This window comes from Astyanax mexicanus, chromosome 7 (assembly GCF_023375975.1).
Source record: "Astyanax mexicanus isolate ESR-SI-001 chromosome 7, AstMex3_surface, whole genome shotgun sequence".
Lineage (NCBI taxonomy): Eukaryota > Metazoa > Chordata > Actinopteri > Characiformes > Acestrorhamphidae > Astyanax > Astyanax mexicanus.
In genome coordinates this window covers 38,174,060-38,200,485 of record NC_064414.1, presented here as the reverse complement: position 1 = coordinate 38,200,485, position 26,426 = coordinate 38,174,060, and the positions used below count along the sequence as shown (strand labels likewise).

The following is a 26,426-nucleotide window of genomic DNA, read 5'->3' as shown; positions in this document are numbered from 1 at the left end:
GTGAAAATGATGATCTCATGCGTCCTAAATCACTCTTTCACAATTCCACTCGTAGGCTGTTGAAGTGGCTGTTTAGCTGACTCATAAATGCTCCTAGGAAATCCTTGCTGTGTGTGGGTGAGGATTATTCTATTAAAAAATGGCAGTTAAAAGTCCTGCCTTGAGAAGCAATGCCTGTGGCTGCAGGATGTCCTGCACATATCGAAGAGTTTTTTGTCACCTAACATATCATTACAATGGGAAATTTGCATCACAGCTGTCATAACGTAATGCGAAGTTGCACAAGTGTCTGCTGAAAAAAAATGAAAAGAATCCTGAGATAAGCTTATGTTTTAATAGTTGCTTTAATTAAGGCATTTGGTAAGCATACTTGCTTAAATCAAACATGGTGTCAATAGAATATCATTATTAACTCATTATTAACAATTATAACTACTTTCAGAGACTTTATGAATAAGCCCACAAGCCAATAAACCTCTAAGTTAGTTGCACCAAATAATAGATCCTACTGGAGTGTAAATCAGCGCTGTAGTGCAGGGCTTCACAGAACACACACGAACATGCACAGAAGTTAAGTGTTAGATTAGTTTTGCTGAAAGCCAATAAACGCTCCTGCCAGTGTGTAATTGTTTCCCCTGTGGATCACGGTTTATTTAGTGCTACATTTGTTTCAGTTTAAGGCACAACAAAAAGGTGGTACGTTCATTATACTGGCCATATTTCAAACCTGCTGCTACATTATATTGTTATGGCTGGGCTCTAGAGCGTGTGAAAGTTTTCGTTATGAATACTCTGTAAACATCTAAACCTGCGTGATGCGTTGCTGTGTGTAAAATCAGCTTCTGTAGAAAACGGGTTTATAGGATCATAGTGGAACAAATGTGCATAGTTTGTAATCAAACTATATGGACAAAAGTTTTGGATTGGTTGCTTAATTAATTGTTTTTTATGAAATCAGGGGTATTAAAAAGAGGTCATCCTGCTTTTGATAAAGTAACTATCTCTACTGTCCAGGAAAAGCTTTCTACTAGATTTTGGAGCATTGCTTTGAGAGCATTAGTGACATCGGGATGTCTGATGATCATCACCCCACCTCATCACCAACTCAACTCAACTGCCTAACTCTCCAATTCACCTGCAGCTTAAAGTAGAACAAGGCAAAACAACAAGACAAAATGACAAGAGATGACAAGACAAGAGATAACAAAAAATGACAAGATAAAAGGGTTTAGGGCCTTGTTTAAAAGGGCACTAAACCCCTGATTTTACCCCCTGACTCCACCCTCAGCTCAAATTAGGAAAAGGCTAAAAAATGGAAGTTTTGGGAGGGGCACTGGGTGATGTATGGGTTTAGAGGCAGGGCAGGAGGGCGAGCTGATGTGCATATGATCCACACCTCTAACACAATTGAACCTGAGAGTGAGCTGTAGAGCCGGAAATTACCACAAAAAAAGCCTTTTTTTATTTTTATTTTAGGACATGTTTAAAAAAATTTAAGCAGTTCTTGTATGTTTTATTTTTTCTAAGGAACTTATTTCAGCTATTAATGGAAAAAATACTGTATATGGTTTAAGTAGTTTAGGGTTTAGTGGCTGTTTAAAGGCCCATCAGTGGCACATTGTTGATCCTTGGTATCGTACCCACAACCATGTCATCGAATGCATGTTGCTCTGAGCCAAAACTGCCCACAGAGTCAAATCAAATCAAATTTATTTGTATAGCGCTTTTTACAACTGGTGTTGGCACAAAGCAGCTTTACAGAAACATGATTACAGGACAAAGAGTCAGGCAAAACATTACACATAGAAAATACAGAATACAGAATCCCCAGTGAGCGCGGAGGCAAGGAAAAACTCCCTCAGAGCTGCAGGAGGAGGAAGAAACATTGGGAGGACCAAGACTCACATTAAAGGGGGGACCATCCCACCACTGGTCAAATGGCTTTTAAATTAATTTTAAAAAGTCTTTCATACATCCACATAGGTTTTATATATTCAGGTGTATAGCAGCTCCACTAATGGCTTATAGAGTAAGATGGATGATGAGCAGCTGATCTGTGGTGGTGGTGGAGAAGAGCTGACTTCAGAAACTTCCAGTCTGGCCAGACAGAGGACATGAGAGCCTGAGGGTCCAACATCCATCGGTATCGGGTCAGACAGGTGGGCAGTCAGTAACTCGGAGGAAGGCAGAGAGAAGGAATTAGTTTTGACTGGATTTATGTAAAACAGAGAATATAAAACATTATCAGAGTGTGGCAAATGACTCCGGCAGATCTAAATAAAACAGCCTAACTAAAGGCAGAGAGCCAGAAGGTAACATAGACATGGAGGCTCCCTGAAACACTGGCATCCACCCACTCCACCGTCCACAAACCTGAGTGACCGTGTGCAGTGGGAGAACAGCAGCACCAGCATCTCAGTTTACCCACAATTCCCTCTGTCCATGAACCCCTGAATCTGCAGCCTTATCTAAAGGGAAAAAACATTAATTACCAAAAGCTAAACTAAACAAGTAAGTTTTCAGTAGAGGTGGGCGATACCGGGAATTTTGGTATCGATCCGATACCAAGTAGATGCAGGGCCAGTATTGCCGATATCGATACTGATACCGATACTTCTTAATACTTAAGCTTTATAGATCCAAATGATTTAAAAACCTAGGATAGAATTTCCCCAAACATTGTAAGTGATAACAAATCACTTTGGTATCACAATCAACATTTTTTGTTAAGAAAAAATGGAACAGTAACAAAACAAAGTTTGCCTTAACATTAGGAAAATATATGTCTTTAAAAATATAAAATAAAAATTCTACCCTCACTAGACATCACTTTTCTAATTCTTTCTTTCTTTGTTTCTTGTTTTCAAATAGAATTGTTATTTGGAAAAACAATAAAAAAATTAAGGTATTGTCTTTCTTTCAGTGCAATTCTTTCAGTTTTTTCTTAAATAAACAGAGTGTAAAAAATTATCACTCAACACAAATCTCCTCAGGTAGAGGCGTGTCAACTCGAGGATAGCGCTGAGTGGGCGGGGCCAGGCTGAGCCATGTGACGCAACCAGAGACCAGAGAGTAGACTGTGGTGAATCTCGTGCGCAGCAGTCAGTGCATGCGGCAGAGAAAAGAAGCTTGAATATCGATATTTTTACACAAGTGTTGCTCAATACCAATACCAGCGTTGGTATCGATATTATCGATATTTGGATCGATCCGCCCACCTCTAGTTTTCAGTCTAGACTTAAAGATTGAGACTGTGTCTGAGTCCTGAACATATTCGGGGAGATTATTCCAGAGTTGAGGCGCTTTATAAGAGAAAGCTCTTCCTCCGAGCTCCTCTGAATTTTAGGAACTACTAATAAACCAGCACCCTGAGATCTAAGTAATCGCGGTGGTTCATAACAGGAGATGAGGTCTCTTAAATACTCAGGAGCGAGTCCGTGTAGGGCTTTATACGTTAACAGGAGAATTTTATAGTCTATGTGGAATTTGACTGGAAGCCAATGCAGTGCTGATAGGACTTGACTAATATGCTCAAATTTTCTAGTTTTAGTAAGGACCCTGGCTGCAGCATTTTGAACTAGCTGAAGTTTATTTAAGTTACTGCCGGAACATCCAGACAGTAGCGCATTACAATAATCTAGCCTTGAGGTAATAAAGGCATGGACTAATTTTTCTGCGTCATGCAGTGATAGGGCATTTCTTAGCTTGGCAATATTATGGAGGTGTAGAAAAGCTGTTCTAGTAACATTAGAGTGTTCATTAACAGGGGTTTTCACAGACATTTAAACACACAGTTCAACACTTGACCCCCACAATAATAATAATAATAATAATAATAATAATAATAATAATAATAATAATAGTGCTGGTAAAATGCTACTAACAACACCAAACTAACTCTATTCAGTTAACCTCAGGTTACATCCGCTGTCTGTACTGTACAGAGCCGTGTGATGAAAGCTGTCTCTCTGCGATTCAAGCTGAATATTTAATAAACCTCACAGTCAGTGAGTGGCAGAATGTGGATGATGGCACCGAGTTCAGATATGTGAACTGAGTTTTCAAGGACTTTGCTGCTGCTGTGAGAGGAGTACGTTACGTATACAGAGCTCACAGATTGTTTAAATATGCACACGCTGACTGAGGCCAGTCGGAACAGCGTGAGCGTGTTCTATACCTCAGCCTGACTGAACCCGGCTCTGCATTCAGCAGAGTCACCAGCCTCAGCCAGAGAGGGACAAAGGGACAGCTGTATTTTCAGTTCTCCCTGATGATGGCCACGAATAGCTGCTGCTAATCCCAAAACAGAGACAACCTCTCGCAGGCTCGCCACCACGATCAAGGGGACGAGCAGCAAGAAGGGGGCCAGGGCTCCTACTGTACTCTGAGCGGCCGAGGAAGAGCACGAAGCTGAATCTGAGGTGAAAAGTGTGATTTGATATCTCATCAGAAGTCACACTGTGACAAATGTGTGATGAAAGACACTACAGCCGTCCTGATGTTTCTTAACCCTCAGAAATCACAGTTATTCCTGGTGATAACAAAGCATGATCTAAATTTAATATTCATCATTTCCCCACTCCGAGCTCATTGATATAAGCAGAGAAAATTTGTATCTTATGACATTTGCATGTGTAAGTGTCAGAGATGGATTATGATTTGAATTATTGTGCATGGAGTCTAGATTAGTGGAAATAATACTTATGGCATTATAAATAATACTTGGCATTAAATCAAACAGAGAAAGTTAAAAGTATAGAATCAAATCTGTCCAAACAAAAAAAAAAAAAGAAAAATGGAACATATTAAGATTCATAGCTAAATACATACTTAGCTACGCAATTTCATAATTAAAGGAACAAACAAGAGAAAGTGTTCCCCTTAATAACGTATTAATATTAGTTTATCACTCGAGTATTATTACTTGTAGTAAAAACTGTTTACCAGACTGAATAAACTGGAGCAGTTTTCTTGCTGAATCAGAATACACTTTTGGACGCCACACCTAACTAAAGATTCTTATAGGTATTACCTTCAAAGTTTGACTCCATCATGTTCTCCCACCCACACTAAATAGAGATTCTGATTGGTTCTGCCTCCAAATTTGACTCTGTTGTCCCACCCATACTGAAATAGAGATTCTGATCGTAACAAACACTGTTAAACATGGTGGTGGGTGCATATCTGTCCGCAAGATGTTGTAAACTATACTAAACAATGCCAGAACTGAAGTATGTAAGCTCAGTTTCCCTAGTGATCACTAAAGTTCTACTACATTTTATTGCAAATATCAGATCAGGGCTTTCCATAACTCTGAATTTACAGGTTTTTCAGATTGAAGAGGTGAAAAATCTTTTCTACAGTTACATTTGTACATCTTGTGTCTATACATTAATGACAGTAGTAGACCCAATGTTTCTATAAGTTCTTAAAGAAACCATATACAGGGGTTTGACATTGACAACTGAAACACCTGGATTTAGACTACAATAATTTATTGTCCCGACGGACAGTTCTGGTGGCAACAGGAGAGTTGAGGTGCACATTGAATTTTGCAGTGAATTTACATTTTTTTGTATATAATCCGAGTTAGCACCCGAACATCCCTTTCAGACAGCTTCCTCTTACAGCGTCCACAGTTAATCCTGTTGGATGTGGTTCGTTCTTCTTGGTGGTACGCTGACATTACCCTGGATACCGTGGCTCTTTAAACATCACAAAGACTTGCTGTCTTGGTCACAGATACACCAGCAAGACGTGCACCAACAATTTGACCTCTTTTGAACTCTGGTATGTCACCCATAATGTTGTGTGCATTGCAATATTTTGAGCAAAACTGTGCTCTTACCCTGCTAATTGAACCTGCTAATTCACACTCTGCTCTTACTGGTGGAATGTGCAATTAATGAAGATTGGCCACCAGGCTGCTCCAATTTAGCCATAAAACCTCCCACACTAAAATGACAGGTGTTTCAGTTTCATTATCCAACCCCTGTAGTTATCAAGTCAATGTACCTTTAGAAGCCAAAGTGAAAAAACTTTATTTAAACACTTTTCACTATTGTCAAACAGAGAGAAATAGAATTATAAGGTTTATTTTGCCTGACACTGACAGTATATGAGGTTTCCATCATAGAGAACAACACAGGAAATAGTCAAATCACCATTTAAAGAGTTGGGCAGTCATGAAACATGCTACCCCTTAAAATGTGTAATCAATCCTTCATAAGCTGAAACCTGCTGAAAAAACAGAAGAGTATGTTCTACTTATTTTGATATCAATCCACATCAAGTACAAAAAAAAGACAAGACACTGAATGAGGTGATGAATTGGTTGGTTTAATACAGTCAGTTATCAGAGGCAGTATATGTATTCAAACTGCACAATGCAGACGAGTCCAGACTCCACATAACACACAGCGCACTCACACTCACACACACACAAACGCATGCAGAGGTTTTCATGTCCTTATTATACACAGTTAAAAGTGAACATCTCACAGAAGAAAAACATTTTGGCTTTTTAAGAGCAAGACTGGCCTTTAAAAACTCTTGTGAACTCAAATGACCCCCCCAAGCTGCTGCTTTTCTGGCGAGTGTTAGAGAGTCTAGGCTTTTGGTACATAAGCTGGTTATCAACATCACACTCGACTTCTGCTAATGTTTTTTCTATTTTTTTCTATTTTCTAGACAGGGGACAGAACATAATCAAACTCATCTTAGTATAAAAGAAAACAAGTGGCTATTTATAGCAGCAGTGGGCTGCGAATGTTGTAAACACGTTTGTTATGAAGTAAAATGTTTGCATGATTACATCATGACGTGGGACTGGCTGCTAGGAAGCAGAGGCACAGAAGTCTGAATGCGAAGAGGGTAAAGATGAAGAAGAGAGGAGGGGGGGGGGAGTGAAGGAGAATTAAATCGTCAATTAAAAACTATTAAAAAAAATAAGATAAAGGCATCAGTCCCATGTTAACACTGGGGCGGTGAAGTCCACTTGTTTTCAATGGAAGTCGGGCTTCTCTGGAAATGTGCAGCCGGCGTGTCTAATGATGACGTTGGCGGCATAGTGTCCGGCACGGATACACTGCTCCAGAGACTTCTCCTGCACCAGCTCCGACAGGAAACCTGCAAACAGAGAGAGAGAGACTGACTTATCAACAATAACAACCTTTCTGAGGAGGAGGGACTTACTGTCACTCTGCTACAAGTGGGTGGACAACTTTTATCCTAATTAAAGGATGTGTTCACACACACACACACACACACACACACACTTTTGAACATGCCTACACGTACAATACAATTGTACAAAACAATCTGTACTTTTGCTGCCTCTTCAAAAAGCTCATTTTGTCCCAAATCTTCATTAAGTTTGACTTAAAGGAATCAATCAAAATCATAAACATGATTTATCACTCCATTTAAATAAATTCTACCACAATTAAAAACATTTCATAGAACTTTATTTGGATGGTTCATTTTAGATGCCTTATAGATGCCCAACTTCCATTTAACTACATGTCTACTGAATGTAACCCTACACCTAACTCTAATCCAAACTCTAATCTTAACATTTTAGAGTTAGTCTTAAAGAGCCACTAAATGTAAACCATATTCTTCCCATTAATAGCTGAAATGTGTTCATTTAAAGTAATGAAACATATCAGTCCTGATTAAAATGTCAAACCATTCCTAAAAAAAAAAAACTGTTCAACTGTGCTATAGACGAGGATGTGCACAATATGCAAATCAATCAATCAATAATACCGCCCGCATGCTGATGCCCAACCATCTGCACCTCATAGATATTCTGAGGCACACTGCTGCTGCTGCAGCTTAGCCAATCAGCTTTCCCTCCTGCCCCACCTCTAAACCCATACATCACCCAGTGCACCTTTTTTCAAAATTGGGCTGAGAGTGGAGTCAGCAGGTTTAGTGCCCCTTAAAAGTTTAGGTGAAAGTTTGGGGTTAGGGTTAGGTTTTAGGGTTAATTCATGGTTGAGGACAATCATTTACATCATTAGAGTAGACATCATTTACATTAAACTAAAAGATCAGTTACAGTTAATTAGTTACAGTTAGTCTGCAATAGGCGTTAAAACAGGCTGGTGAAACATCTTGCCCGTGACGTTGTTTGAACGATAATTAAAAAAAAAAAAAAAAAAGAATAAAAATAAAACGCTTCTCTGGCGAACTTTGGTTTACACGCCTCCCCTGTCTCTCTGTTGCGCTCGGCGTGACTTTAGTTTCTTATATTTAGTCTTGGGCTCCCTATGTCCTTATGAGGCCTTTTTTCACGGCTGTATCCCAACTTACTAGCCGGGGCAGCGATAGTGTATTGGACCGCGACCCTGCTGACACGTGTTTGATCCTGCGTGAGAAGCGGTGTGTTTATTCATTTAGTTTTTCCTTTTTGCTTGGATTTACCTGCTTCATTTTCCAAAAACAGATTTTTTTTTGTGGCCCGCCACTTAATGGCTTGGAAAATATCTGGCCTACAGCCAAAACTAATTGCCGACCCTTGCAGTAAATAGACAAGCAGTTCAATATTAGCTTAATGTTAGTTGATTTATAGAGCATTTAATGGAACATTACCATTTTATGGTGTGACTGATTTTTCAGGGTTTTAATGAACTTTCCAGCTAATGTAAAAGGATAAATAAACTTAATTTTCCCTTTTCCTGCGTTTTTCCTGACTTTTGACACTGAACTGCCCCATAAAACTGGCCCTTAAAAATATGTGTGCAGTAAAGGTTACATGTTATGAATATACTAATGTGATCATTTTTTATGTACAAACATGTTATAAAAATATGCATTTATAGTAAAAATTGTGAATGGGGAAATCTGAATACCCATTTGGACTGACAGCTTTACACGCTTGCAGGAGAACACTACCTGCCCACTGTATTACATGAGGAGTGGAAAGAAAGGGCCAATCTACCCATTCTTCATGTCACTGGAGATCAAACCTGTGATTGTTAATATCATAAATACAGTATTTTTTAAATATTTTTTTCACCATTCAAAAATTGCTCTTTTGTTTTTTGAGCTGTTTGTTCCTAAGAATTGACGCAACATGTTGGAATCTTGGAATAGCCTACATTAAAGTTAATAATGCTTTATTTTTTCTCATTAGTCACACAGTAACTATTTCAGAGCTACAAGTTTTTTGTTATGACCGCAGAGATATGCGGACGTGTGCACAATTTCACATAAACACGCATTAAGTGCAGGGTCTGCTATTGATTTGATTTTATCTTTTGTAAAGCATAAGTACTTTCTCTTTTTTTCTGAGTGAAAAATTAAATAAATCAAGCTGGGAGGGGGTAAAGCAAGGTGCTGGCAGAGGCACCCTCACTGATGTGCAGTACAGAACTCCTCCTGCAGCCCTCAGGCTCTGAACCCTCCCACCTAGATCTCTGCACTCCACAGCAGTGCTGAAGCGCATTGAAAAACAGCTGGCAAATTCATTTTCCAACGCGCTGCAGCAATGGCCTCCAACCTCTTGTTGGAACGTATAAAGGAGTTAAAAAAAAAAAGAAAAAGAAAAAATCAATACGACGTTTGAGAAAACATGCTCACAGCTCTATTAGTCTCAGGGTTGTCCTGGACGAGCTACAGGAAGACAAGGTAACAAATCAGACTGCTGGCCTTTGAATAGCAGAGGAGCAGGTATGAGACCCGCTGATAAAGGCATTATATAAAGACTAACTACAGGGGACAGAAAGGGCCCGAGCACACAGAGTCCCGGCCCTCACTATTCCTGCTTTTTTATCAGGAGGAAACCAGTTTGATAGATGACTTCACAGCTAAACCTGGTGTAGACGAATACACACACACACACACACACACTGAGGCACAGACATACAGAAACACAGACACACACAAAAACCAGACTGTTTGTATCCTGAAGCGTACACAGATATTACTGGAGCCCTCGGAGAATAGATCACAGCAGTGGAGCATTTAGAAGCTCCATTAGTCCTTCCTGAAAGAAGATCCTTTTATCTTATAAATGAGTTAGCTACACTATTCTGCATACAGCACAGTACTGATTGCTGTAATTAACCACTTACACCACTGATCATGTTTATGCGCTTTTGCACACCTGTTAAAAATAAAATAAAATAAAATAAAACACTAAAAATAAACAAAATACAAAGTTTAACCTAAAAATTCAGAGACTCCCACCATTTCCCTTTAAAACATAACAAACCACTAAGCGACATCATGGCAACTGACTGAAATACCACCTGGCATACCATACTAACCACTTAGGAACACAGCAACAACCAATTGGAATACAACAACCACCACCTAGTAACTCCTTAGCAAGACCACAGTAGCCAAATGGGCAACCACAGCAACCACCTGACATAACAGCATCCGCTTAGGAACAAACTGAGATACCATAGCAATCACTGAGGGACCATTTAACAACATCATAGCAACAACCTGCAACATAGCAACCACTTAGCAAGACCACACAAGCCAAATGGACAACCACAGCCACCACATGACATAACAGCAACCACTTAGCAAGACCATAGCAACCATTTAGCAAGACCACAGAAGCCAAATGGGAAACCACAGCAACCACCTGACAAAAAGGCAACGACTTAGGAACTAACTGGGATACTATAGCAATCACTTAGGGACCATTTTACATCATCATAGCAATAACCTGCAACATAGCAACCACTTAGCAAGACCATAGCAACCACTTAGCAAGACCATAGCAACCACTTAGCAAGACCATAGCAACCACTTAGCAAGACCACAGAAGCCACTTAGCAAGACCACAGAAGCCAAATGGGAAACCACAGCCACCACCTGACATAACAGCAACCACTTAGCAAGACCATAGCAACCACTTAGCAAAACCATAGCAACCAAATGGGCAACCACAGCAGCCACCTAACATAACAGCAAACACTTAGCAAGACCATAGCAACCACTCAGAAAAAAACATAGCAACCACTCAGAAAAAAAACATAGCAACCACTTAGAAAGACCACAGAAGCTGAATATCCACTGCAACCATCTGACATAACAGCAACCACTTAAGAACTAACTAGGATACCATAGCAATCACCTAGAAGATATATAACACCACCACAGCAACAACCTGCAATATAGCAACCACTTAGCAAAACCATAGAAATCACTTGGCTAGATCACTGAAATGAAGAGGGATACTACTACCTAACAATCATAGCAACCATTTAGCAAAACCATAGTAACCATTCTCAATACAGTAAATATTTAGCAAGATTGTAGCAACCACCTAGGTAACCACAAGAACCACCTATCCCAGCAACCAGTTAACAACACCATAGCAACTGCTTTCAATATAGCAAGTATTAAGCAAGACCGTAGCAACCACCTGGGTAACCACAAGAACCAGCCATCACATCAACCACTAAGCAACACCATTGAAACCAACTAGGATACCACAGCAGTCACCTAATAACCACTAAACACCACCATAGCAACCGCCTGAGATATAGCAACCATTTAAAAAGACTGTAGCAGCACATGGGAAACCACAAGAACCACCTAACAACTTTACAGCAGCCACCTAGAAATACCACTGCAACTATCAGGAAAACCACAGCAATCCATTTAGCACCAAGGAAGCTTAGGAATAATTTAACAAAACAATAGCAGCCATATAGAAAACCACAGCAACCACTTACTGTAACAACACCATGGAAAGTACCTTCAATTCCACATAAACCACATAGTAACCGCCTAGCAACTGCATGGAAGTAGAATCAATTTAAGCCATGAACCAATCTGTGTTTCCTTCAGAAAATGATATTTACACCAGAGCTACACTGTAGTTTTTTATTCCAGTGGTGCCACAGTGTTAAATCATATTTTTAAAGCTGTTCTCACATAATCATCATGTCACTGAATTATCAGTAATAAACACAAATTCAACTGTTATAACCTTCTGTGTCATTTTAGTCCAGACAGTGTTATGACACAGCCTGTTTTCATTACATAACATGACACTGAATTTGATAAATACAAGCTTTGTGAGAACTGACGCTTCATGGAATAAGCCTATGTAGCTGTTTCTGCAGGTTTATGTCAGGTGTCATAACCAGGTTCTGAACACTGTTACTCAGCTTTATAAATAATGCTATTATAGTAAAGTGTTACCGTTACGCAACACTGTAGTGTAAAACATAATTACAGCAAATCTACAGTAATAACTAGTCTAAGTAATTTATATGCATGTCTAAACTGATGCAGATAAAGACAACCTGTGTGACTACACTGTGCTATGTCAAAAGCTGTCCATCTTGATTAAGATTTTTAGTTCTTACATAACGTTTTGTTTTTATTTGTAAACAGACAGCACCAATTAAAAATTATACATATGGTTTGCTTGATTTTGTAGAATAGTGAAGAGCCTCTCACATTTAACAACTTTATATGCAGCTTGGTGTGAACATAATCTCCTTGTATTTTAGTTCAGAAAAAGTGAAAACATGAAAATCACTGTCATGTAAATTAGTTTTATTTACAGGTTTCTGACAGAAGCAAATGTTTATCTACTGAAAGTCTTTCTGGCAGCTTCTATATGTAAAGATTCTATAGGTACAATTTTGATTATCCCATTTTAAAACTGCATAATCAAATTAATTCTATTCACATCCCGGCCTTATGTTCAACCTATATTTCACACAATAATCCTGTGCAATTTAAGCTTCCCAATGCCTATAGTACCGTCTTTGCTAGCTAAAAGCAAATAATGTTGCTGGCTGCTAACCCCGGCTAGCACTGCTGTAGCAGCATTAGCTGCTAATCACACTAGCGCTTTTGACACACACACATATATATATATATATATATATATCGAACTGTACTCTGCGTGTTTGTGTTAAAACAAGCTACGCGGGATGAACCACTAGCTAATATGTCCCTGGCTTACTGCAACACTCAGCACCTCAGGGTTCCTCAGGGTAGAGTTGTAATATTGAGCGGCCTTTAGCAGTTAGCCGCTAATGGTAATGCTAAAGCTGCTGCACCCAGCCTTAGTGGAAATTATTTACTCACCCAAATAATCAGTTTTCAGGAGACAAATCTTTGTAGATTAACATCCAGCCCTTGTTTGGCCTTAAAATATTTAAATTTCAGTTTTGTTTTCCTAGCTTAGCTTTACTTAAGTTAGTTAACCCCCCCCTCCCACCTCCACACCTCCATTCAATGGCAAGACCTGCTGAATTAGAAAGTAAAAACATGGCAACACCCCTGTTCCTTACTAGTGTTGCATAATGCGCCTTATAATGTTGACCAGAAGGTAGATATTCATTGATAATAAGTGAAACACTATAAATCTAAGTTGGTATCAGGACAGTGACTGTAGTGAGTGAGCTGATGAGATCTTAGATTCTTTGGTATATCTGGTTGATCTTGATAGGCCTCAGCTCAACTCCTGCAAGTTCTATGTAAGCTTATCATTAACTGATGTGGTGGATCTGATAATGTGATTGTTATATTTGTTGGTTTATGAGTGATATGCTGCAGCCAGGTTTGTTTTAGTACTGTACCTCCAACAAATGCATCTCCAGCTCCGTTGGTGTCCACAATTTCCTTCTGGTCAATCTCTATGACCGGGAACGTCTCCACCTTGTCACCTGAGAACAGATTGAGGCTTCAGGTTAGTCAGTTGGTGCACAAGCACTCAACACTTACACACACAAACACACTCAACAGAACAGAACAGAACAGCACATCACATTTATGGACCGGGAGCTTTCTGACAGGCGTGTTTTGCATTTTTTTTTTTGTTTGTTTTGTTTTTTATAGTAAGGCCTCACATTTTTCCACCCCAAAATAAATTTGCTGTCAAAAATGGTTGTGCTGCTGATAAATAAAAAAGCACAAAAACAAAAAACCCAACAGTACCACCCAATCTGTTTAATGCATTTCAAAACCTTTCCTTTCCATCCTTTTTTTTTTTTTTTAAAGCAATCTCACGTGTATATGTGAAGGGAAACAGCAAATAAAACAGCAGCCATTAGCATGACAGCCCGCACACCTTGTCAGTCGGCGGCGTTGGTGTTGAAACTAATTTTTCGCAAACAAATACAGCGTGTGCATGACGCTAATAATCAGTGGCACAGCAGAGGCAGAGACAAGCTTGAGCTACAGAGCTAATGAGAAATCTGCAGGGACGGCGCTGAATGACAGAGACAATGAGGAACAGAGGAACAGGCCATTTGCACAAGCCAGAGCCTCACTGAGGCCGTGTACTCAAGGAGAGGCAATTGTTTGGCTTGGCAGTATTTAAAATAGACAGCTCTTAAGCTGAAATAGACCCTCTCTTTCCAAAATAACATGACGAAAAAATCAGCAGAAGAAGCAGGTTCAGTTTTAATGATCTTCCACGTGCTTTAATTCGCACCACAACTGTTCCCTTTCATTTCTAAGCAGACCTCTTCTCTCTCTTTTTCTCTCTATTCGTTCCCCTCCATGTTTTTTTTCTCTCTCAGTGTCCCTTCTTCTCGCACTGCCCCTCCCCTGCTCTCCACATTCCTGTTTTATTTATGGCATTATCAGCCATTAGAGCGCGATGAGGCTCACTCTCAACTTTGGGGGATTCGCAGTGAGGAGAACACTTCAGCGAGCCTAATCTTTGATCCAGCCTGGCATTTTGAGAACACTCTGAAAGCTCCATTTACAGAGAGGCTGGCAACCGGCGGCAGCAACATGACTGATTTACCTTTGGAAATTCAGCTGTTTACACAACTCTGGGCTCTTCAACATCTTCAGTGACATCTCCAAACTGGAGAAAAGAAGCCACTAAATAAAGCGGAAAAATCAGAGCCATAAAAGCCAGCTTTACTTAATACTCAGCTGGCCACTAATGTCAATGGATGACTATATCTGGCTTATCTGGGTTATTTAATATCTTGGTTATAATTCTTGGATATTGATTAATAAAACAATTCAATGTCAGGACCATGTCTGATGCCAATATCAATCTGATATGGAATACTGAAGAAACCTTATGCTGATATTTTGCTGTTTTTATACACTTTATTGCTAAACCTCTCTAATCGCATGCATTGCGTTTGGTGATGTAAGGTTTGGATTGAGCTGCTCATGAAGCAGCTCTCTACACTCTACTGTTCTTGAGCTAATCTGAAGGCCACAAGAAGTTTGGAGGTCTGAAGTGACCAACTCTGCAGAAAGTTGGAAACCCGTGTGCACCATGCACCTCCGTGTGCAGCATTTCCTGACACCGCTCTGGAACTTTACACTGAGGAAGCGAGTTGCTGTAGTTCCCAATTGCTCAGAAACATTGGATTTGGACCAGGAATATGGGCCACAACTTACTTAAAATTCTTCAAAACATCCCACCCCAATATCATACCATTATTTTTAACCCATACCATATTCTTTTAAACCAATTTACTTTATTTACTAACATCATTTGCAATGCTTCCCACACTAGCACAGTCAGGACATGTAAGCACACGCCTCCTCTGATACAAATAAAGGCCACTACCACTTTGAGAACCACCACTAAAGCAGCAACACTAGGAGGCCAACACACATTTGAAGGAAAGTGCCGGACCCCCAGCTCTGATATATCAGCTAACAGATGCCTGTGCTGGTCAACATCACAATGAAAGGGATTAGAGAAAACAGCACAATCTACCCACCCAGAGAGATCAAATATTAGTCAAACAATCTCTCATATGTCACATAATAATAATCCTACAGTACATACCAGGCATACCATATATAATGAATAAACACAAATCCAACAGTCATAACATGCTGTGTCACTTCAGTGCAGACAGCATTATGACACAACATCAGCTAAAACCTCACGTGTTAAGTGTTGTGTAACTTGATGCTGACAAAATGTTGCCAAATGCAGCTTTCATGAGATCTGGAGATTCTTGTGCACAAAAGAAAAAAGAAGCCTTTATGAATATACATTTATGTAGATGCAGAAGTTTATGCCAGGTGTCAAACAGAAACATGTATGAAGACAGTCATGTGGCCTTACACATTAATCAGATTTAGTTTTTATTTTCGGTAAGATTCCAACTTCCTGTCTTTCTAAAGTCGCACTAATGGTCCGGTTCCTGCAGAGAACCTGGTACACTCTGCACCAAATCAAAAGTGAGCCTCAAGCCTTCACCTTCTAATTGTTCTTAGTGGGAGTCAAAGAGCATGACTGTGAGGAGAGCTCCAGAGGAAAGCTGGAAAACAAACAGAACAGGAACACGAGGCTTTAAAAAACTGATGCAACAATAAGCACCCGAGAGCAGCCCGCACACATGCAAGCGGCTCTCCCGCCCCGCCGCCCCCACACCCCCCCAAACGAGGCAGCCGATTGTGTCTTTGATAATTAATTACACAAAAAAAGCAGATCCTTTTAGAATCAGCTAATTAGCAGCAAAACGACTTCGCCTAATTAATGCAGGCGATGAAGCATGCTCACCCGCCTTCCTCTCGAAATGATTAACTAGAGGATCTTACATGTGAATTAAGTTCCAAGTAACTCATGATCTGTCTGTAATTTCTTTCTTTGCAATTAAAGATTAAAATAATTGCTGTGTGGATAAAACAGGTAGGTATGCACCCCTGTCTTTAGAGAAACAACAGAAGACTGTGTGTGACTGTGTGTGTGTGCATTAAGATTTAACCTGCTGCATTGCGTGATCTGTCTTGTTTGAGCAGAGAGAGAGTGGGAGGTAAGGGGGGGGGGGGGGTTAGTGAGTGGGTCGAGGGGGATAAGTGACCAGACAGACAGTGAGTGAGTGAGTATATGCTAAATGAAACTGTGTGTGGTGTGTGTGGTGCCTTCCTCTCTGCACTTGGGCTGACCTGATTCTACTTCCTCTTATGACTCAAAACCAAAGAAGTCTAAAAACGAAAGCGAGGAGGGGGAGGGTTTTCATAGGGGGGATATAGATGGTTAACAGGCTTTGTTTGCAGACCAGCAGATATGTAGCAGTAGATATGTAGCAGTAGGCATGATGCAGTAGGCATGATGCAGTAGGCATGATGCAGTAGGCATGATGCAGTAGGCATGATGCAGTAGGCATGATGCAGTAGATATGTAGCAGTAGATATGTAGCAGTAGGTATGTAGCCGTAGATATGTAGCAGTAGATATGTAGCAGTAGGTATGATGCAGCAGTAGGTATGATGCAGCAGGTATGATGCAGCAGGTATGATGCAGCAGGTATGATGCAGCAGGTATGATGCAGCAGGTATGATGCAGCAGGCATGATGCAGCAGGCATGATGCAGCAGGTATGATGCAGCAGGTATGATGCAGCAGGTATGATGCAGCAGGTATGATGCAGCAGGTATGATGCAGCAGGTATGATGCAGCAGGTATGTAGCAGTAGGTATGATGCAGTAGGTATGATGCAGTAGGTATGAAGCAGCAGGTATGTAGCAGTAGGTCTAAAGCAGTAGGTATGCAGCAGTTGATATGATGCAGCAGGTATGATGCAGCAGGTATGATGCAGCAGGTATGAAGCAGTAGGTATGAAGCAGTAGGTATGATGCAGTAGGTATGTAGCAGTAGATATGATGCAGTAGGTATGTAGCAGTAGATATGATGCAGTAGATATGTAGCAGTAGATATGTAGCAGTAGATATGTAGTAGTAGGTATAAAGCAGTAGGTATGATGCAGTAGATATGTAGCAGTAGGTATGATGCAGTAGGTATGATGCAGCAGGTATGATGCAGCAGGTATGATGCAGCAGGAATGATGCAGCAGGTATGATGCAGCAGGTATGATGCAGCAGGTATGATGCAGTAGGTATGATGCAGTAGGTATGATGCAGCAGGTATGATGCAGCAGGTATGAAGCAGCAGGTATGTAGCAGTAGGTCTAAAGCAGTAGGTATGCAGCAGTTGATATGATGCAGCAGGTATGATGCAGCAGGTATGATGCAGTAGGTATGAAGCAGTAGGTATGATGCAGTAGGTATGATGCAGTAGGTATGATGCAGTAGGTATGATGCAGTAGGTATGATGCAGTAGGTATGTAGCAGTAGATATGATGCAGTAGATATGATGCAGTAGATATGTAGCAGTAGATATGTAGCAGTAGGTATGTAGCAGTAGGTATGATGCAGTAGATATGTAGCAGTAGGTATGATGCAGTAGATATGTAGTAGTAGGTATAAAGCAGTAGGTATGATGCAGTAGATATGTAGCAGTAGGTATGATGCAGTAGGTATGATGCAGCAGGTATGATGCAGCAGGTATGATGCAGCAGGTATGATGCAGCAGGTATGATGCAGCAGGAATGATGCAGCAGGTATGATGCAGCAGGTATGATGCAGCAGGTATGATGCAGCAGGTATGATGCAGCAGGTATGACGCAGCAGGTATGAAGCAGTAGGTATGATGCAGCAGGTATGATGCCGCAGGTATGATGCCGCAGGTATGATGCCGTAGGTATGATGCCGTAGGTATGTAGCAGTAGGTATAAAGCAGTAGGTATGCAGCAGTTGATATGATGCAGCAGGTATGATGCAGCAGGTATGATGCAGTAGGTATGAAGCAGTAGGTATGTAGCAGCAGGTATGATGCAGTAGGTATGAAGCAGTAGGTATGTAACAGTAGATATGATGCAGTAGGTATGAAGCAGTAGGTATGATGCAGTAGGTATGAAGCAGTAGGTATGATGCAGTAGATATGATGCAGTAGGTATGAAGCAGTAGGTATGTAACAGTAGATATGATGCAGTAGGTATGAAGCAGTAGATATGATGCAGTAGGTATGAAGCAGTAGGTATGATGCAGTAGGTATGTAGCAGTAGATATGATGCAGTAGGTATGAAGCAGTAGGTATGTAGCAGTAGGTATGTAGCAGTAGATATGATGCAGTAGGTATGAAGCAGTAGGTATGATGCAGTAGGTATGAAGCAGTAGGTATGATGCAGTAGGTATGTAGCAGTAGATATGATGCAGTAGGTATGTAACAGTAGATATGATGCAGTAGGTATGTAGCAGTAGATATGATGCAGTAGGTATGAAGCAGTAGGTATGATGCAGTAGGTATGAAGCAGTAGGTATGATGCAGTAGATATGATGCAGTAGGTATGAAGCAGTAGGTATGTAACAGTAGATATGATGCAGTAGGTATGTAGCAGTAGATATGATGCAGTAGATATGATGCAGTAGATATGATGCAGTAGATATGATGCAGTAGATATGATGCAGTAGGTATGATGCAGTAGGTATGTAGCAGTAGGTATGTAGCAGTAGGTATGATGCAGTAGGTATGATGCAGTAGGTATGAAGCAGTAGGTATGATGCAGTAGGTATGAAGCAGTAGGTATGAAGCAGTAGGTATGATGCAGTAGGTATGAAGCAGTAGGTATGATGCAGTAGGTATGATGCAGTAGGTATGATGCAGTAGGTATGAAGCAGTAGGTATGGGTGGCTCTGGCTCCATATAATTATCATCATTTGATGTCACTCTTCCATTAATACATCAGAGCAGGAAGCAAATGGAGCTGATGGAAAATCGCCAGCGACAGCAGAGCGTCTGGGCAGCGTAACCTCTGCCCTCTCCGCGAGGCACGCCGGGACGCTCCCCTGCCCTCCGAACTGAGCCGAGGTGACTCACCAGGAACCAAGAATGGGTTTTTTTGACGAACGAAAACATTACAACACATCTGCACAGCCGCCGCCATCACACCCACAGCAGTCGGCTTCCACAACAAAAACACATTAAGCTCTCAGCTCTTACCCAAGACAGCGGTACCTCCGCACGTCTGATTTCATAGCAGCCCTTGCCAAACTCTAGGAAAGATAGCTTGAGAAATCCCAACCCAGCCTTATAAAAGCCACAATGGGTACGAAAAAAAAAAAAAAAAAAAAAAGGAGGGAGGCAGCATCTGAAGTTAATTTAAGGTCCAGAGTGAAGCACTGTAAGCTGTGGGAGAATGAGCTACATGAGCTTGCCCCTCTTCCATCTTGGTAAACAAGGCTGAACTTGCACATGTGCGTGCCCCCCCCCCATTGATGTTTAATGGTGCATGGTGCTCTAGGTGGTTCCCATAACCTCACTTTGTCTTCTACAAGCTGCATCAATTGATATGATAATGGCGGGAGGACGTGAGAAACGAGAGGGGCCGAGCTGAAGGACATTCTGCACTCTCGCCGAGGCGTCCAACCACTTGGGTGCCAAATGGTGTCCAGGAGCCTTTCTCCGCTCTCAATGGAGACAATGACAAGAGTTTCAGGGAACGGAGGCAAGAAGCAGATGCTATGGAAGAAAAGAGGAGAAAAAGAATCCTTCAAATTCAGGCCACTAATTGGGCCAAGAGGATGTTTTCAGAGCCATCCAGCTCAAGTTACCAAAGTTGCACAAGTTACCCAAGTTGCCCATCCCCATCAATAAGTACACGAATCAGTACACGCATGCAGAAGTATGTATATACTACAACTATAATAAAAACACCACACTGTGCTAGTTTGCGGCCTTCAGGGATAAAGAGTTCACGGCACAGAACAGAAATTATTATATCGTAAAGATGAATCGCTTTTGAACCGAGGGTCTGCGGAGGCTGTGGCCCCACGTGAACGAGGGCAATTTATTCAAGCACGCGAAAGATAAAGTAAAACCAAATACGAACAAGAACAGGGAATAAAAAAGAAAAGCAAGAAAGAAAGACGGGAGGAAAAAAAAAAAAAGAAACGCTATAAACACCCCACCGCTGCACACTGCTCTGATTTTCCTCGAACCACCAGTGATGGACGTCCGCCTCCATTTCATCAGGCTGGAGGGTACACATCGCATCTTTATTCAAAACAGATTATTGAACTTGGCCATGAGCATGCTGCTTTGGTTAGCCGGAGAGTGTTCCAGGACCAATTTCATGTTAATGTATAACACAAAAGAGGCCATTGGCATGGCTCTTTAATAGGCACGGCAATTAAAACTTCGCTGCCAAAGCCCGTCTTTGTTGTTCCTGGCTTGCGGTGGGCCCTGTAAACATCGTTTTGTGGCAGTTCACAGGGAGTTCCGTAGTTTTCGTGGTTCAGCCATTACTGCTTTTTACAAGCTCGTGCAGAAAACGAAGGGGAGAGGGAGGAAAAAAAAAGCCGAACTTTTCTCTCGGTAACAAATCAAGAAATGGAAAAAAAGGCCAACGGAATTACACCTCTGTGGCTGTTAGGTCGTATTAATAGCTCTTCTACAGCTGTTTCTTTCTGGTGCTCCTTGACAGCAGCACACGTGGATAAGGAGTGTGATATCAGCTTCAGGGCTCTCTCTCTCTCTCTGTGTGTGTGTGTACGTGTGTGTGTGTGTGTGTGTTTGACACGGGCTTGTCTTTGTCAGGATGAACTCAAAACCCTTCTTCCATAATTGCTCCAGGAACTGGCTCTATAAATGTGCAGGGACGCCTTAAAATAAAACAGACCGCAATGACAACACATGCGCGGCTCCTCGTGCGCGCCACTATTTATAGAAGCCGAATGTCAAAAACGGCCATCGTAACGTTTACAGCATTGTTGAGTTACGCCAATTAAGCGCAATAAAGAGCCTTGTTATCACTGGTTATGCGTGGCATAAAGCGATAAGGCTCATAATGTGGCAAAGCAAATCCACCCAACGCCCAAGGTCATGTGATAATTATCCTCCTATATCTTAACAATGGATCTGACAAATTGCAGCAGGCACTGTGATTTGGAAAACGGTTAAGTGCTTCGAATCAGGAGGCACTGGAATTACCGCGCAGTTCTCCCCGCAGCCCAGCAGAGATGTTGTCTCCAATAATAAAAGAAAGAAAGAAAGAAAAAAAAGAAAAAGAGAACCACTGAATGACAAGCCATCCACAGAACAATGAGGCATGACTCACAAGCAACGAGCAGCGCTGAGGAGCAGGGCCTGGCACGCTGCTGAAAGATTATTACTCCCAAATCCACTCCTCATCTGCTCTCCAGCCAAACACACACTCGCAGGAGTAAACAACAGCGGCCCTCCTCACTGTAAACAAACCTGAGGAGGTCAGGCTGGCCAGGCTCCTCTCCCTGCCCCACACGCACCCCCCACGCCGGAGCCAGGGAACGCTGAGCGTGACCGACACATTTACCGGCTAATAAGCAGCAGCGCCGTGCCGAGAAAGGTGGGAAATAACCAGCGCAAACAATCGGAGGAGTGGGCCGGAGAGAGAGCTTTAACAGCCGCTCTGCCCTTTTCAAAGCAAGACATCGATCGAACGCATCCTCTCACCTCCTGTTCATGCTAATCAGCCCGAGGAGAGAGGTGATGATGTCACGACTGATGGGGAGTGAGGAGGAGTGTGGAGCTCTTTCTCCATCTTTACAAACATGACAGGTGATACGAGGAAAGACCAGAGACCAGTGCATGAGTGTGTATAAAAAAAAAAATTAGAGACTATATTTTTATATCATTTTACAAGAACAATAAAATGATTTTGCAAGAAAAGTAAAAGAAATGCTTCAGGACATCTAAATATTACATGGTGTGGATAAAAAAAGTACTGGGTCACTAACAGCTTACATACAGTTCTGGAAAAAAAATAAGAGGCCACCTAAAATTGAGTTTCTTTGATTTTACCAAATTGCAAACTTCTGGAATATAATCAAGAGGAAGATGGATGATCACAAGCCATCAAACCAAGCTAAACTGCTTGAATCTTTGCACCAGAAGTGACGTAAAGTTATCCAAAAGCAGTGTGTAAGACTGCTTAATTTTCCATTACATTGCATGTCCTTTATAATCAACGGATACAAAAATCTTAAGTAATGAGTCTGTATGAGATGTTTCAGGATGTAATGTGTTACCCTTTGACTTTAATACATATTTGTTTTGCAAATGTTTTTGTCCATTTTCTTTTTTCCCCCAGTTAGAGTCTGATTCTTGATGTAGATCTCTACATTCTGTCAGTTCCACAGTGTTGAGTCATGTTCCCACTGTGTTGAAAGATGGACAGAAACACCTGTGGCTTGTTTAAGAGCTTAAGTAAAGTAAAATGTGAATGAAGCATTAATTTTTCCTCTCTACTTTACAGATAAAAGCATTATGAGCTTTATGTACTGTTTATGTATTTGGGATGGTTTTTAGGGGTGGCCAATCATGTTTTGCCTGGTTGTCATTGGTTAATTTTTTTTTGTTGCAATTTTGAATTAATTTTTTGAAACTCCACCCCAAATCTTTTTGACACCCACCCAGGTGTCAAAAAGATTTGGAAAAAAAATTAAGAGACCACTTCAGTTTTTGAATCCCTTTCTCTGATTTCGGGATGTTTGATGTTCCAAATTAAAATATAGTCATTCACAGCATTTATTTGCAGAAAATGGGAAATGGCTAAAATAACAAAAAAAGTTACAGAGCTTTCAGACCTCAAATAATGCAAAAAAAAAAAAAAAAATCATAAAGTTTTAAGATTTTAAGAGTTCAGAAATCAATATTTGGTGGAATAACCCTGTTTTTTAATCACAGATTTCATGCATCTCGGCATGCTCTCCTCCACCAGTCTTGCACACTGCTTTTGGATAACTTGCTGCCACTCCTGGTGCAAAGATTCAAGCAGTTCAGCTTGGTTTGATGGCTTGTGACCATCCTTATTCCTCTTGATTATTAAAAAAATTATTAAAACAGGTACTGCCTTTATAAAAAATTATAAAAAAAAAATATTAAAACAGGTACTGCCAGATATAATTAAACCTCTGTTAATGATAGTAAACTCATCGCTCGCCCTGGGCCATGTACCCAAAGCCTTTAAAACAGCTGTAATTAAACCTCTGATCAAGAAACCAAATCTTGATCCTAGTGTACTGTCTAACTATAGACCTATTTCAAACTTACCCTTTATTTCTAAGATTTTAGAAAAAGCTGTAGCCCAACAACTTTGCTCTTACCTGCAAAGAAACCAGATCTATGAAAAATTTCAATCTGGATTTAGGCCTTATCATAGCACTGAGACAGCTTTAGTTAGAATAACAAACGATCTACTTATAGCCGCCGACCAAGGCTGTGTTTCCTTACTCGTACTTCTCGATCTGAGCGCAGCCTTTGATACAATAGATCATACTATCCTTTTAGAAAGACTAGAGAACATGGTCGGTGTAAACGGAACTGCCTTAGCATGGTTTAAATCATACTTAACCGATCGCTATCAGTTTGTGAGGATAAATGATATGTCTTCCAGTTATACCAAGGTAAGATATGGAATTCCACAAGGCTCTATATTAGGACCGTTATTATTTACATTATATATGCTCCCACTGGGCAAAGTTATTAGAAAACACAATGTGAATTTTCACTGTTATGCGGATGACACGCAGCTCTTCATATCAGCCAAACCTGACGACAGAGTGAGATTAAAGAAAATCGAGGATTGTGTAGAAGATGTAAAATCATGGATGTCGCACAACTTCCTCCTATTAAATAGTGATAAAACAGAAGTTCTCCTATTAGGCCCCAAAGCTGCTAGAAATAAATTATCAGACTTAATGCTAAATCTGGCTGACTTCTCAGCCACCCCTGGTTCAGCAGCTAAAAACCTTGGAGTTATCATAGATTCAGATCTAGCATTCGATAAACACATATCTAATGTTACTAGAACAGCTTTTCTACACCTCCGTAATATTGCCAAGCTAAGAAATGCCCTATCACTGCATGACGCAGAAAAATTAGTACATGCCTTTATTACCTCAAGGCTAGATTATTGTAATGCGCTACTGTCTGGATGTTCCGGCAGTAACTTAAATAAACTTCAGCTAGTTCAAAATGCTGCAGCCAGGGTCCTTACTAAAACTAGAAAATTTGACCATATTAGTCCAGTACTATCAGCACTGCACTGGCTTCCAGTCAAATTCCGCATAGACTATAAAATTCTCCTGTTAACGTATAAAGCCCTACACGGACTCGCTCCTGAGTATTTACAAGACCTCATCTCCTGTTATGAACCACCGCGATTACTCAGATCTCAGGGTGCTGGTTTATTAGTAGTTCCTAAAATTCAGAGGAGCTCTGCAGGAGGAAGAGCTTTCTCTTATAAAGCGCCTCAACTCTGGAATAATCTCCCCGAATATGTTCGGGACTCAGACACAGTCTCAATCTTTAAGTCTAGACTGAAAACTTACTTGTTTAGTTTAGCTTTTGGTAATTAATGTTTTTCCCTTTAGATAAGGCTGCAGATTCAGGGGTTCATGGACAGAGGAATTTGTGGTAAACTGAGATGCTGGTGCTGTTGTTCTCCCACTGCACACGGTCACTCAGGTTTGTGGACGGTGGAGTGGGTGGATGCTGGTGTTTCAGGGTGCCTCCATGTCTATGTTACCTTCTGGCTCTCTGCCTTTAGTTAGGCTGTTTTATTCAGTTCTGCCGGAGTCATTTGCCACACTCTGATAATGTTTTAATATTCTCAGTTTTGCATAAATCCAGTCAAAACTAATTCCATCTCTCTGCCTTCCTCCGAGTTACTGACTGCCCACCTGTCTGACCCGATACCGATGTTGGACCCTCAGGCTCTCGCGTCTCCTGTCCGGCCAGACTGATGGAAGTTTCTGAAGTCAGCTCTTCTCCATCCACCACCACAGATCAGCTGCTCATCGACCATCTTACTCTCCACTACAGATTACATCCAAGCCATTAGTGGCGCTATTACACTCCTGAGTACATAAAACCTATATAGATGTATAAAAGACTTTTTAAATTTCTATTTAAAAGCCGTTTGACCAGTGGTAGGATGGTCCCCCCTTTAATGTGAGTCTTGGTCCTCCCAAGGTTTCTTCCTCCTCCTGCAGCTCTGAGGGAGTTTTTCCTTGCCTCCGCGCTCACTGGGGGTTCTGTATTCTGTATTTTCTATGTGTAATGTTTTGCCTGATTCTTTGTCCTGTAATCATGTTTCTGTAAAGCTGCTTTGTGCCAACACCTGTTGTAAAAAGCGCTATACAAATAAATTTGATTTGATTTGATTTGATTTGATTTGATTATATTCCAGAAGTTTTCAATTTGGTCAAATCAAAGAAACTCATCATTTTTAGGTGGTCTCTTATTATTTCCAGAGCTGTATGTAAGCTGTTAGTGTTCCAGTACTTTTTTTTTATCCACACCATGTAATATTTAGATGTCCCGAAGCTTTTGTCTATATTCTTGTATCAATACTTTCTCCTCAGTAACATCTCCTGAAGAGCATGCTTGCACTTAACAGCTGTTTGGATTAGAAACGAAATAAATGAAGGGCGGTCTCTGACTTTTGCACAGCGCAGTAATATGATCCCATGTGCTGACATATAAAAACAAACCGAACCCGCGTGTAATGCATGTGTGCTGGAGTTTTATTGCTGGGTGTAGCCAGTCCTCCGCTCAGCGGTGATGAATGAACACTTAATATTATGTCGTTTAGGCAACAGAGTCCACATCTTATCAATAAACCAC

At 40.9% G+C, this 26,426-nt stretch overlaps 1 protein-coding gene across 4 annotated transcripts in view; it reads right to left on the bottom strand.

Annotated features, from left to right (window-relative positions):
• Positions 1-6,318: 6,318 nt before the first annotated feature.
• adka (adenosine kinase a) overlaps positions 6,319-26,426 on the bottom strand; it is a 254,337-nt gene continuing 234,229 nt past the window's right edge. For all 4 annotated transcript variants that reach the window (XM_022684666.2, XM_022684667.2, XM_022684668.2 and 1 more), the window contains 2 exons: positions 13,572-13,658; positions 6,319-7,128 (listed from right to left, as the gene is read on the bottom strand). In XM_022684666.2, coding sequence (XP_022540387.1) covers positions 7,004-7,128; positions 13,572-13,658 — 212 coding nt within the window. In that variant the 3' untranslated portion in view covers positions 6,319-7,003. The remainder of the gene's footprint in view (positions 7,129-13,571; positions 13,659-26,426) is intronic.